Consider the following 13,789-nt stretch of genomic DNA (forward strand, 5'->3'; position numbering starts at 1 on the left):
CATTTCATTCAAGAGGCCTTTAGGAGGCCGGGCACGGTGGCTCATGCTTGTAATCCCAGTACTTTGGGAGGCCTAGGTGGGCGGATCATGAGGTCAGGAGTTCGAGACCAGCCTGGCCAACATGGTGAAACCCCGTCTCTACTAAAAATACAAAAATTAGCCAGGCGTGGTGGTGGACACCTGTAATCCCAGCTACTCAGGAGGCTGAGGCAGGAGAATCTCTTGAACCCGGAAGGCAGAGGTTGCAGTGAGCCAAGATCATGCCACTGCACTCCAGCCTGGGCGACAGAGTGAGACTCCGTCTCAAAAAAAAAGATGTAAGTAGAATAAGCTTCCCTCTGGCATTTAACAGAGATTAAAAGATATAAGCCAGGGAGGAACCCCCTTTTAGCCTGAGAAGAGGAAACTGTTAACACATCACCTAGGCAGTTGCCTACTTAATTATTTGTAAGAGTGACCTCTAAGGGATGATCATGCCCACAATAAGGTTTTTCTAAAACCCTGAGATTTCCCTCCTTTCACGTTTATCCTTGAGGAAGTTTTTAGATTGATAAAGGCATTATATTCTCTTTGCATGTAGGTCTTACATGGGTGCACTTGTTTGGCAGAGTCTAGGTTGTGTGCCTGCACCCTAGCTGCAAGGGAGGCTAGAAATGCTAAATAATGGGCCGGGCACGGTGGCTCAAGCCTGTAATCCTAGCACTTTGGGAGGCCGAGACGGGCGGATCACGAGGTCAGGAGATTGAGACCATCCTGGCTAACCCGGTGAAACCCTGTCTCTACTAAAAAATAAAAAAAATTAGCTGGGCGAGGTGGCGGGCGCCTGTAGTCCCAGCTACTCGGGAGGCTGAGGCAGGAGAATGGCGTAAACCCGGGAGGCGGAGCTTGCAGTGAGCTGAGATCCGGCCACTGCACTCCAGCCTGGGCGACAGAGCGAGACTCCGTCTCAAAAAATAAAAAAAAGAAATGCTGAATAATGAAGGAAATAAGACAACAAGGAAAACATTTCCCACAATCCCTCCACCTTGACATCTGCTCATGCACGGTGCTAGGGAAGTGGAGGCAGAATTGATGTCCTCAGCCCTGCTGGTATTTAGTTTTTATTTCTTTATTTCTTTGAGATGGAGTCTCGCTCTGTTGCCCAGGCTGGAGCGCAGTGGTGCGATCTCGGCTCACTGCAACCTCTGCCTCCTGAGTTCAAGCGATTCTCCTGCCTCAGCCTCCTGAGTAGCTGGAATTACAGGTGCCCACCACCATGCCCAGCTAATGTTTGTATTTTTAGTAGAGACAGGGTTTCACCATGTTGGCCAGGCTGGTCTCAAACTTCCGACCTCAGGTGATCCACCTGCCTTGGCCTCCCAAAGTGCTGGGATTACAGGCATGAGCCACCATGCCCAGTGCCTGCTGGTGTTTGTATGTGTGTCAGCACAGTCCTTCTGGAAAGCAGTTTGGCAGTTACATGAAAAATCACTAAAGGATCTATCTTTTGGACTCGTTCATTTTCTTCTAGTTGTTGATGCACAGAAGAAGAGCTCTATGCATGACAATGCTCATTTCAACATTTTTATAAGAGCAAAAAGCTGGAAGCAACATAAATATCTAGTAATACAGGAATTGCTAATGAAATTATGATTCTTTTGCTCAAAATATTAATAGCTATTGAAGATGATAATTAGGAAAAGCAGTATGAAGCAGTATGGAAAATTTTATTTGACTGTGTAATGAGGGATAAAAGCAGAATATCTCATTATAAGAATGTATGTGCTCATGGAAAATGACACAATATACATAAAAATTACATTAGTACCAAATCCTATTATAGTAGTCTTACAAGAATACCTAAAGGGAAAAAGGAAAACAAAATAAATGAGTCCCCTGAGGCCCATTTGAATTTTAAGAGCCTGCCAAGGCCCAGGGCTGGAGAAGAGATCACGTAAGTGGAGCTGCCCTAATACCCACTCCACAGACCTCCTACGGCTAGGGCTGGAGTCATAGTCAGCCATGGGCCTCTGCCCCAGAGACCCCAACAAACATCCTGCCCAGGGCTGGAGCCGACCAGAGACTCTGCGGGTTATAAAGTCTTCCAGAATCTCGAGAGCCGGGGAGCTGGGCTTAGAAGCCTCTCAGCCCAGAGGAATGCCCAAGCACACCATGGGGCTGCTCTGCTCCGTGACCCTGGGGCCCACAGCGCAGGCCCATGATGCCAGAAACTGCCTCTGCTCTCCCCAGAGGGCTGGGTGCTGCTGCTCCCCGCCCAACAGAATGATGTGTATTCCCCACGTGCCTGATCCTCCACATTGCCCACTTCTGAATCAAAGTCATTTGCTTGGCAGAATCTAAGTGGTGTGCCTGCACCCTAGCTGCAAAGGAGGCTTGAAATGTGAGTGTTCTGTCTGCTGCCTTGGGAAATTAACAGTGAAGAGAACCTGGTTATAAGGCATTCGTCAGCCACAGGTCACAGGTGTCCATTACAGGTGGTCAGCTTAGTCACTGTATTTCGTGATGCTCACTAGGTATGGGCTTGGCTTGGCTTGGCTTTTCCTTCCTTTCAACGGGGTCTCACTATGTCACCAGGCTGGTCTTGAACTCCTGGGCTCAAGTGATTCTCCTGCCTCAGCCTCCCAAAGTGCTGAGGTTACAGACATGAGCCACCACGCCTGACCTAAGTATGGGCCCTTCAAAATTAGTGTAGAAATTTTTCATATTCTTGTCCCCATAATTCTACTTCTGAAGCTCCACACAAGACATGAGCAAAGATGTATGTATCAGAATGTTCATTCCAGCTTTATTGATCATAGTGGAAGACAGGAAACAATGACAAGACCTAACGTGAGGGAGTGACTAAGAAAAGAGGCCGGAAGGTGGAGTGGTTGAGAGTGGGTACTCCTGAGCCTGAGCCTGGCTTTGAATCATGTTCTGCCGCTTCCTAGTTGGCTAGTGACAATGAAGCTCTCAGTGTGATCGTTTTTCCATCTGTAAGATGAGGATTGTTGCAGTACTAAACTCATAGAATTGTAAGCATTAAAGGAGCTCATAATATAAAGTATTTAGAATAGTGCCTGGCACACAGTAAGCACTGAGAGATGTTAGCTACTATTATTATTATTATTATTATTATAGCTATGAAAATGTGGTTTATAAGGTTTTTATCGAACATGAAAAAATCATAAAGTTAAATAAGAAGCAACATAATATCAGTATGTTCTGAGTTATGTAAAACAATGCACATAAAAGGAAGGAAATACTTCAAAATGTTCCCAATTATCTCTGGGTGGGGGCCTGTGAGTAATTTTTATTCTTTCTTGTATGTTGTTTGCAATTTTTCTATACAGAACTTGTGTCACTTTCATAACTAGAGGAAAATATTTATATCTACCTGAAATAGATATTTGAATTTCTCAGGGGAAAATTTCCCTTGAAGACCTTTAGTGAAAGAGGATTAGACTGTGAAGCTGGAACGATAAAATGCGCTAGAGTTCAGTAGAGTAAAAGTAGAAGTGAGTTCGAAGTTAGTTGTTCTGTGTAGTGTTCAGTGTGTGTTGTCAGTCTCTGGGAGAGATGCTTTCTCTTATTTAATCCCTCAAAGGTGCCCTGAAGGAGTGACTGTGTTGGTGCCCCTTTTGCTGCTGACAACATCAAGGCTTAAAGGTGCAATCCTCTGCCCGGGGCCACACGGCCGGCGAGGGGCTGCTAACCATGGTTTGACTCCAGAGCTCTCTGCACCTGTGCCGCAGTGTCACTCCAGGCTTGGGACTTTCACCTAGTCAGACATCTGCACATGACGAATTGTTTTCTTAAAAACTATACATACAAATACAGGCTTCTGTAGGATTATCTTTATGGCAGTCTTTAATCATAGCTAGCTGCCAGGAACAGGAGTTCCTTATTTACTTTTTGCATACTGCTTGTGTTGCCATTTTTACGCATCTGGATGATTCACTAGGACCTTTTGTTATCCTTCGGTCTACCTGGGCGTTGTTACTTGACCTAAATTATCTGAAATGACAAGTTATTACTTTTAGGATGAGATGCGGTTGTTTTATGGCTTCTTTCTATAACTTAGATTAAATATTACCTAATGTATGTGATTTTTTAAAAAGATGTGATATTTTGACTGGGCACACAACTCACACCTGTAATCCCACCACTTTAGGAGGCTGAGGTAGGAAGACTGCTGGAGCCCAGGAGTTCAAGCCCAGCCTAGGTGACATGGTGAAACCCCATCTCCACAAAAAAATGCAAAAATTAGCAAGGTGTGGTGGCGCATGCCTGTAGTCCCAGCCACTTGGGAGGCTGAGGCAGGAGAATCAACTGAGTGCAGGAGGTTGAGGCAGCAGTGAGCTGTGATCACATCACTACGCTCTAGCCTGGACAACAGAGTAAAACCCTGTCTCCAAAAAAAAAAAAGATATTTCTCACTGGAGAATTTGCTATTAAGAAAGGTGCAGTGGCCCATGCCTATAATGCCAGCACTTTTGGAGGCTGAGGCATGTGGATCACTTGAAGTCACGAGTTGAACCGGTCTTGAAGACCAGACTGGCCAAGGTGGAGAAACCCCATCTCTACTAAAAATACAAAAATTAGCAAGGCATGGTGGTGCACACCTGTAATCCCAGCTACTCCGGAGGCTGAGGCACAAGAATTACTTGAACCTGGGAGGTGGAGGTTGCAGTGAGCTGGGATTGTGGCACTGCACTCCAGCCTGGGTAACATAGTGAGACTCTGTCTCTAAAACAAAAAAAGAAATCTTCAATTCTTCATTACAGAGTTCCCCCCCCAACCCCCACAAGTGATAACTATGCTAGAGATACATGAAAGAGAGTAAATAAGAATGAAAAGGTCTGGTTGGGCATGGTGGCTCATGCCTGTAATCCCAGCACTTTGAGAGGCCAAGACAGGAGGATCACTTGAGGGCAGGAGTTTTGAGACCAACCTGGGCATTCCCTGTCTTACCGATAATTTTTTAAAAATTAGCCAGGCGTGGTGGTGCACACCTGTAATCCCAGCTACTTGGGAGACTGAAGCACAAGAATTACTTGAACCTGGGAGGCGGAGATTGCAGTGAGCTGAGATTGTGGCACTGCACTCCAGCCTGGGTAACATAGTGAGACTCTGTCTCTAAAAACAAGACAGCTTCAATTCTTCATTACAGAGGAGTTCCCCCCCACGGCCCCCAAGTAATAACTACGCGAGAGATACATGAAAGAGTAAATGACAATAAAAAGGTCTGGTTGGGCATGGTGGCTCATGCCTGTAATCCCAGCACTTTGAGAGGCCAAGGCGGGAGGATCACTTGAGGCCAGGAGTTTTGAGACCAGCCTGGGCATTCTCTGTCTTACCGATAATTTTTTTAAAATTAGCCAGGCGTGGTGGTGCACACCCAGTCCCAGCTACTCCAGAAGCCGAGGTGGGAGGATCGCTTGAGCCAGGGAGGTTGAGGCTATGAGTTGTCATCACACCACTACACTCCAGCCTGGGCAACAAAGTGAGATCCTGTCTGTCTCAAAAACAAACAAACAAAGATCTTTAAATATATAACCAAATAATGAGCAGATAATCTTGCAGAAGTAACATCTGGCAAGAAAAGATAGACCCTGAGTGAATGATTGGCCTCACTCCACTGGTAAAAATGCTCAGACATTGACATTCCTGAGATAGCCAGTGACGCTTCTGATCTTTGCCACTTAAAGGGCTTATCGCCAGGCGTGGTGGCCCACACCTGTAATCCAGCACTTTGGGAGGCCAAGGTGGGCAGATCACCTGAGATCAGGAGTTCAAGACCAGCCTGGTCAATATGGCGAGACCCCCGTCTCTACTAAAAACACAACAATTAACCAGGCATGGTGGCACATGCTTGTAGTCCCAGCTACTTGGGAGGCTAAATGAGGAGAGTCACTTGAACCCTGGAGTTGGAGGTTGCTGTGATCCAAGATCATGTCACTGCCCTCCAGCCTGGGTAGTAGAGCAAGACTCCATCTCAAAAAATAAATAAATAAGTAAAAAAATTTTAAAGGGGCTTATCACACTGCTTTTGCTTGATAACTTTCTCCTTCCTGTGGCCCTGATACTGAGTGGGGGATGGAGAAGAGGGGAGAGACACATTTGTGAGATATACAATTCAGCTCTTCCAGCAGTGCAGGGCCAAGGCAGTCACTGGTTGGTAACTGTCTCTCTGGTACGACAAGCCTGGCCAGATGTCCAAATGGTCCTACAGGAGCCTGGGCACTGCTGGTCCCTCAACTCACGGACAGCTTTCCAGAGTTCTTCCTCCCTTCCAGACTGTCCCCTCCGCCTCTGTGAGCTTCCCCATCTCTGCCTCCCAGCTCAGTGTTACTGTTCCCTAAGGTTCTGTCCTCACCCTCTGCTCTTCTCTCACTGCCATCACTGGGGAACCTTGTTTCTTCCCTTTGCTTCAGCTACCAGATCTTTCTCCTGAGCCACGAACCCCTACTGGACACAGCAAGCACAATCTTGACCATTTATCAAGCATCCATTCTGTGCCAGCCATTGGACTAGAGGCTATTTCTTATGGTATAATTTACAAACAGTGAAAAGCACAGGCCTTACATGGGGGAATTTAGCGCATCTTGACAAATGTGTATATCTGCATACCAACACCCAATTATATACTTTGTCTTTTAAAAATTTCAAGTCAACTCAAATTGTTATCCTCATTTTTATAGTCGAAGAAACAGGCTAGATGAAGTTAAGTGATTTGAGTGAGGTCACACATTAAATTCATGGGGGAACTAATTGCAATTACAATACTGATTTAACTTCTAGAAGGTAATGCTCTGCTTTGAATGACAAGAACTCAGCAAGTTCAAAGCTGCACTTGGCATTTCTTTGATTCAGTTAGAGCTATTGATTCCAAACTGGCCTACATAAAAAGGGAACTTATTGGCTCATGTAACTGAAAAGTCCAGGAAAATGTTCAGGCACAGTTTGATCAGGGGCTCACATGCCACTAGATCCATTTCTCTGGCAGTACTTCTGGACTCCACTTCCTCTGTTTTGAGGTCATTACTAGAAGCACTTTCCCCTCACAGCGGTTAGAGGCCTCATAAGCTCAAGCTGTACAGACTCATTCAAATCCTGCCAGGGAAGAGGAGGGAGAGGAATTAGACAATGTGCTTAAGTCAGTATCTCATCCCTACTTTTCCCTGGAATTCTTTTACCCAATATTGAGAATTCTGGTGTCAGGGTATCATTATAAACAATGTATAGTGTAGTGACTTTATAATTCTTTTAATAGAAAAAGAATGAAATCTGTTTAAAGAGAGGTTCTATTTATTCATTTACTTCTCTAAGCATATGGTTTCACTTCTCAATGATCATATTTGGCCCTAAAATCCAGAAGACAGTTTGTAAATTTAGGGAAAACACAGGAAAAAAACCGAGCCCCCAGACCAACATATTGCCAAAACTTAAGGCAATGTTTTGCAGTAAAATTTTACAATAGTTTTTTGTTGTTGTTGTTGTTGTTAAATGTGTTATAATTCAGCCAGAGAGTCAATAAGAAGAAAATTATTTCACTATGAATTATAAAAAGGACAAAAAGAATGTTTAATGTAAGCCAAGGATTTTTCCTTCTGCCCTTGTGGGACCAGTTGGACACCTGGCCAGGTTTGTCTTGCCAAAGAGATAGTTACCAACCAATGACTGCCTTGGTCCTGCCCTGCTGGGAGAGCTGAATTTTTGTATCTATCTCATAAACGTATCTCTCTCCTCTTCTCCATCCCCCACCCAAGATATCCTCTTCCTCTCCCCAAAATAGTACTTTTTGGATTAGATGAGATGACCTCATTGCAACGTAGTTTCCCCCAAAACACTGAAATGTTAACTGTTACTCTTGCCAATACTTGTAGGGAATGGAAGACATCCTACGCTGCTTCATCAAAGAAGGCAATGCTGAAATGATCCGCCAGATAGAATTCATCATCAAGCAGCTTAATTCCGGTCAGTTTGATGCAAGAATCTTTGATCTGTCTTTTGCATTGTTCACATTTGCCAGAAAGACACATGGCATTTCATTCAAGAGGCCTTTAGGAGGCCGGGCACGGTGGCTCATGCTTGTAATCCCAGTACTTTGGGAGGCCTAGGTGGGCGGATCATGAGGTCCGGCGTTTGAGACCAGCCTGGCCAACATGGTGAAACCCCGTCTCTACTAAAAATACAAAAATTAGCCAGGTGTGGTGACTTGGCCTGTAGTCCCAGCTACTCAGGAGGCTGAAACAGGAGAACTGCTTGAACCCAGGAGGCAGAAGTTGCAGTGAGTTGAGATTGCACCACTGCACTCCTGCCTGTGTGACAAAGCGAGACTCCATCTCAAAAAAAAAAAGGCCTTTAGGGAGGTGGGGAGACCCAAGTGAACCCATAGACAAAAGTTCAGCCAGGTAGGCCAGGCGCGGTGGCTCACACCTGTAATCCCAGCACTTTGAGAGGCCGAGGCAGGAAGATCATCTGAGGCCAGGAGTTCAAGACCAGCCTTACCAACGTGGTGAAACCCCATCTTTACTAAAAATACAAAATTAGCCGGGCATGGTGGCGCATGCCTGTAATCCCAGCTACTCAGGAGGCTGAGGCAGGAGAATCGCTCGAACCTGGGAGGTGGAGGTTGTAGTGAGCTGAGATTGAACCATTGCACTCCAGCCTGGGGGACAGAGCGAAACTCCATCTCAAAAAAAAAAAAAAAAAAAAAAGGTTCAGCCAGGTAGTCAAGGCCAGATTGTCCAAAGATTAACAATCTCTTATCATACTCTAGGCGTATAGTCAACAAAAAAAACTTAAAAGCAATTACAGAAACCTTTCCCTAACCTTGTAAGTTCTCTTTATGTGGCCTCTCCCTTTCCCCTCCTAAATCATGACTCACTATTAAGGTGGCTTCCCCAGGGTCCAGGGGTTGGATAATGAAAGCAAATGCTACTGTAGGAAACTTCATCATTTTCCCACTTTCATTCATTCACTCCGGAAACACTGATGCTGCCAACTGCAGTGTGGAAGGAGGCAATGTGATCCTCTCTCTATCCAGTCTCCTCCATTACCGTAACAACCCACATCCCATAGTAAGCAGGAGAGAGGAAGGCCAGGAAGCCTGGGATGGGGCAGAGGTCGTGGGGAAAGTTCTTTGGCTCTTTCTGTGGACTCCTGACATCGTTCTCCTGCCAGAGGTGCCAAGCACTGCTGGAATCCAGGGCCAGGTTTGTCACCGAGTCTCTCTCCATGCCCTTCCCTGACACCCATCAGTCCACATCACTGCAAGTCACATGCATGAATCCCTTCCGCACATGAGCAGAAAGTGAAGAGTGAGTCTCGAGTCAGCTGCTCGGCCAAGGCCAAAAGCCCGCAGGTGGCCTTTCTTCTAGCTCAGGGTTCGGTCTGGCTGTACAGGGCGGTCACCGGGGGGGGATGTTTAAATCTTTTAAGACAGTACCCCACATAAATTAAATCAGAACCTCTCAGGGAGGGGATTTCAAGCTCCCAGTGGGGGTCCCATGTGCAGCCAAGGCAGAGCATCACTGCCTGGGTCGCAGAAACGAGGACGTCCAAGGGGCTTCCGATGAAAAGGAGGCAGCTGAGGAGAGCAGCCAGGGAGCTTTGAAACCTTTGTCCTTCTAAGGCTGGGTGCGCATTTGCATTGAATATCTCTTCTTTGGGTTTTATGGGACAGCTATAATTCATCCCAAACTCAGGTGGGCAAAAATTAGAACTTTATTTTCTGCAGTAACTTTATTTCTGACTCTCAACCCTCATTCTGGCGTATTGAAAAAGAATAAAATAAAACGTGAACCTCAGCCCTACCTGAGGTTGCTCTCCCGCCTTCTCTGGGTAGGCCACAGTGTAGGGGCGAAGGATTGTTGCACATCCGTGCCACAGTCATCAGCTGTGCCCAGCCCTCCCAGGCCAGGAGTTCTCTGCATTCAGGCTGAGAATCTTCTTCAAGGCCACCTGTGTGTTTTAGTCCACTGAGATACATCTGTCTCCTTGTCTTCCCTCCTTCCTGGCAGCCAAGAAGCAGGAGGTAGGCCCCTTTTACTCTCTGGCCCAAGAAACATCTTTTTTCTCTTTCATAAGCCTGGCCCTTGGACCAGTCTGCTAGAGTGGGATAAGGGGACAGTTTATACTTTTGTAAGGGATGTCTCTGGAAGAAATTGTCTTGGGCGGAGCTAAAGCTTTATAACCCTGGGTGTTCTGGAAGGCTTGGGAAATACCTATTTAGTTCAGTAAGTTATTGTTTAAATAAAGAGGGCCTAAAGTATTTCTCTTTCTATCTCAAGCACCTAAGTTATTCTGTGTCTATAGGACAGCAGCAGGAGCCCGCGACTTTGAAACAAAATTTGATAGTGATTGAACATTCAGGTGGAAGACCAGACACACAACTACCTCGGGACATCCATCACCAACATCAGATCAAAGTGAAACCCAGGAGGAGAGCCTCCATCCTGTCTTCATCCTCAAGTGGAAATCAATAGCAGAGTGCAAATTGTTACTAGCGTACCAGTTCTTAAGATGTGTGAAATGGCATTGCCACCATCTTTATTTAGAGTATTGGTTTCCTTGTTCTATTTTAATAAACCTGAAAACATCTCTGTGGGTTTTCACACGTCCAAGTCCAATCTCAGTCTTCTAGCACAATTTTTCCAGTACAGTTTTAAGGTCTTCAAGTATTAAAATTCAAGTATATTTTAGTGACCTAACCCCACAGGTGGGGAAGGACCATTCTGGCAAAGCCTAAAGGAAAATTCCGGCTGGTGACATTGACAACACAGAGTGAGCGGCAACAGCAGGGAGATTTGTCCCCAGGCTTGGGCCTGGACCACAATGGCAGCCCTCAGTGAGGGGAGCCAGCGCCAGAGAGAAAACAGAGGCACCAGCCATGTCACTGGGCAGGAGCAAGGCAGAGCCCCCGGGAAAGGAATGATGCCATTCTAGCCCCATGCGCGTTAGTTATCAGAGTGTGGCACCTCGTGGAGTGTGCACCAACTCAGGGAACAGGACGGGAGACAGTCGTCCCAGAGAGGTGCTGAGGTCTATAAGGCACTTCACTTCTCAGGACAGGATTATTCTGGGTAGTGGGGTGAGTCTGAGCCAGCAGGCCAAGAGGTTATGGGGTCAGGAGAAGGGGAGCTGGGCACGGGGAGGCAGAGAAAGAGAAGCGTGGCTGGGCTATCTGTGGCCTTACAAAATAGCCAAGAGTCTTAAAAAAGGCATTTCTGTTTTCGAAAATGAGCAGTTTATAACTGATGAGTACAGCAGCACTTCCTGAAAGTGGAATGGTATATGCTGTTCGTGGATAGGGAAGTTAGTCATTAAACTTCAGCCAGAAAGCAGAGTGGCATCACATCTTCATGCCTGGAACGTAGCTTTCTAGACTAAATGGCATTCCACAACAATGCTACGACCTGTGGGGCCTGCAGGCCTCAGTGAGTAGGGGCACATTTTGGTGTCCCGCTGGCCTCGGTCCAGTGAAGTCAGTGGAGTCCTTCCCTTTAGAATGAGCGCTGGGTTGAGAACCTGGGTTTCTACATCTTCCTCCCTGGGAATGGTTTGATGTTTGATCAAATGTGGGTGCATCCTGCCGGCCACCTTTACAAGCTGGGTGCTCTCCTCAAGTATGGCCTTCGGTTCCTTCTTTTCTCCTACTTCCCATTTGACTTCCTTTCTTCTTTCAGGCTTTCTTTACCTTCATGTCGTTTGTTCAAGAAACAAGTGATAATAAGAAAGATGTAGTAGGGATAGAGGGAGGAGTAAGTCAGCTGCTCTGTCCCCAGGGACTCATAGTCCAGTGCAGTGGGTGAGAGACAAGTCAGCAGGCATTCACTCATTAGTAAGCAGCAATCTTCCAGGTGGCGTGAATTGTCAGGAGTTCTAGATAAAATGCTGAGTGTGTTCACGGGAGGAAGAGATGGCTGCTGAGCAAGGGGATCAGGGAAGACTTCGTGGAGGAGAAAGTACCAGCACCTCTGTAGAGCCTGCTTCGTACCTGGCCTTAGGCCAGGCGCTTCCCTTGTGGTGTATTGTGCAGTCCTCCCCAACCCTGAGAAGTGACTGATACGATCCTTATTCTACAGAGGAGGAGGCAGGGGCTCTTTCTTTCTGTAACTCCATTGTGCTACCAACTTACTGCTCTTTTGTAAACTCTTAAAAAGACCCACCAATGGAGCACAGAGCCTTCAGGAACCCTGCCTGCCATGACCACCACCCATACTGCCCATGGAAAAATCGTGGAGTTTAGAAATAGACTCGGTTTGAATCTCAGCTGTCTGCCAGTTACTGGAAGTGAGACCAAGAAGTCTCTGTCCTCTCTGTGTCTCTCTGTAAAATGGGGGATAATAGTCAACAAAATATTTGTAAGGATTAAGTGAAATAATGGGTGTGGCAGGACCTAGCATGATGCCTAGATATAAGTATTTATATACTTTCGTTCCCTTAAATTCCTCTAAAATTATATTCTGGCTTTTATTTTTTCCCATGCTACTATAACTGTGTTCTGGTAAAAATGGAGAGATTTACTCTTTAAAATTGCTTAGGATGATATCAGATAATGACTGAAATGGTTGTGATTAGGATGATTAGGAGCATGATGACTTTAATGTAACCTCATTCTCATTAAGATGTTTATGTCGCCGGCCGGGCGCGGTGGCTCAAGCCTGTAATCCCAGCACTTTGAGAGGCCAAGACAGGAGGATCACTTGAGGGCAGGAGTTTTGAGACCAACCTGGGCATTCCCTGTCTTACCGATAATTTTTTAAAAATTAGCCAGGCGTGGTGGTGCACACCTGTAATCCCAGCTACTTGGGAGACTGAAGCACAAGAATTACTTGAACCTGGGAGGCGGAGATTGCAGTGAGCTGAGATTGTGGCACTGCACTCCAGCCTGGGTAACATAGTGAGACTCTGTCTCTAAAAACAAGACAGCTTCAATTCTTCATTACAGAGGAGTTCCCCCCCACGGCCCCCAAGTAATAACTACGCGAGAGATACATGAAAGAGTAAATGACAATAAAAAGGTCTGGTTGGGCATGGTGGCTCATGCCTGTAATCCCAGCACTTTGAGAGGCCAAGGCGGGAGGATCACTTGAGGCCAGGAGTTTTGAGACCAGCCTGGGCATTCTCTGTCTTACCGATAATTTTTTTAAAATTAGCCAGGCGTGGTGGTGCACACCCAGTCCCAGCTACTCCAGAAGCCGAGGTGGGAGGATCGCTTGAGCCAGGGAGGTTGAGGCTATGAGTTGTCATCACACCACTACACTCCAGCCTGGGCAACAAAGTGAGATCCTGTCTGTCTCAAAAACAAACAAACAAAGATCTTTAAATATATAACCAAATAATGAGCAGATAATCTTGCAGAAGTAACATCTGGCAAGAAAAGATAGACCCTGAGTGAATGATTGGCCTCACTCCACTGGTAAAAATGCTCAGACATTGACATTCCTGAGATAGCCAGTGACGCTTCTGATCTTTGCCACTTAAAGGGCTTATCGCCAGGCGTGGTGGCCCACACCTGTAATCCAGCACTTTGGGAGGCCAAGGTGGGCAGATCACCTGAGATCAGGAGTTCAAGACCAGCCTGGTCAATATGGCGAGACCCCCGTCTCTACTAAAAACACAACAATTAACCAGGCATGGTGGCACATGCTTGTAGTCCCAGCTACTTGGGAGGCTAAATGAGGAGAGTCACTTGAACCCTGGAGTTGGAGGTTGCTGTGATCCAAGATCATGTCACTGCCCTCCAGCCTGGGTAGTAGAGCAAGACTCCATCTCAAAAAATAAATAAATAAGTAAAAAA

General features: G+C 46.2%; 1 protein-coding gene across 1 annotated transcript in view; it reads left to right on the top strand.

Moving 5' to 3' along the window:
• The window catches only part of ARMC9 (armadillo repeat containing 9), a 197,676-nt gene that overhangs the window by 94,232 nt on the left and 89,655 nt on the right, over nt 1-13,789 (top strand). The window contains exon 18 of the mRNA XM_011951991.1: nt 7,869-7,959. Within this exon, the coding sequence (XP_011807381.1) occupies nt 7,869-7,959 (91 nt within the window). The remainder of the gene's footprint in view (nt 1-7,868; nt 7,960-13,789) is intronic.

Source organism: Colobus angolensis, unplaced genomic scaffold, assembly GCF_000951035.1.
Source record: "Colobus angolensis palliatus isolate OR3802 unplaced genomic scaffold, Cang.pa_1.0 Scaffold33, whole genome shotgun sequence".
NCBI lineage: Eukaryota > Metazoa > Chordata > Mammalia > Primates > Cercopithecidae > Colobus > Colobus angolensis.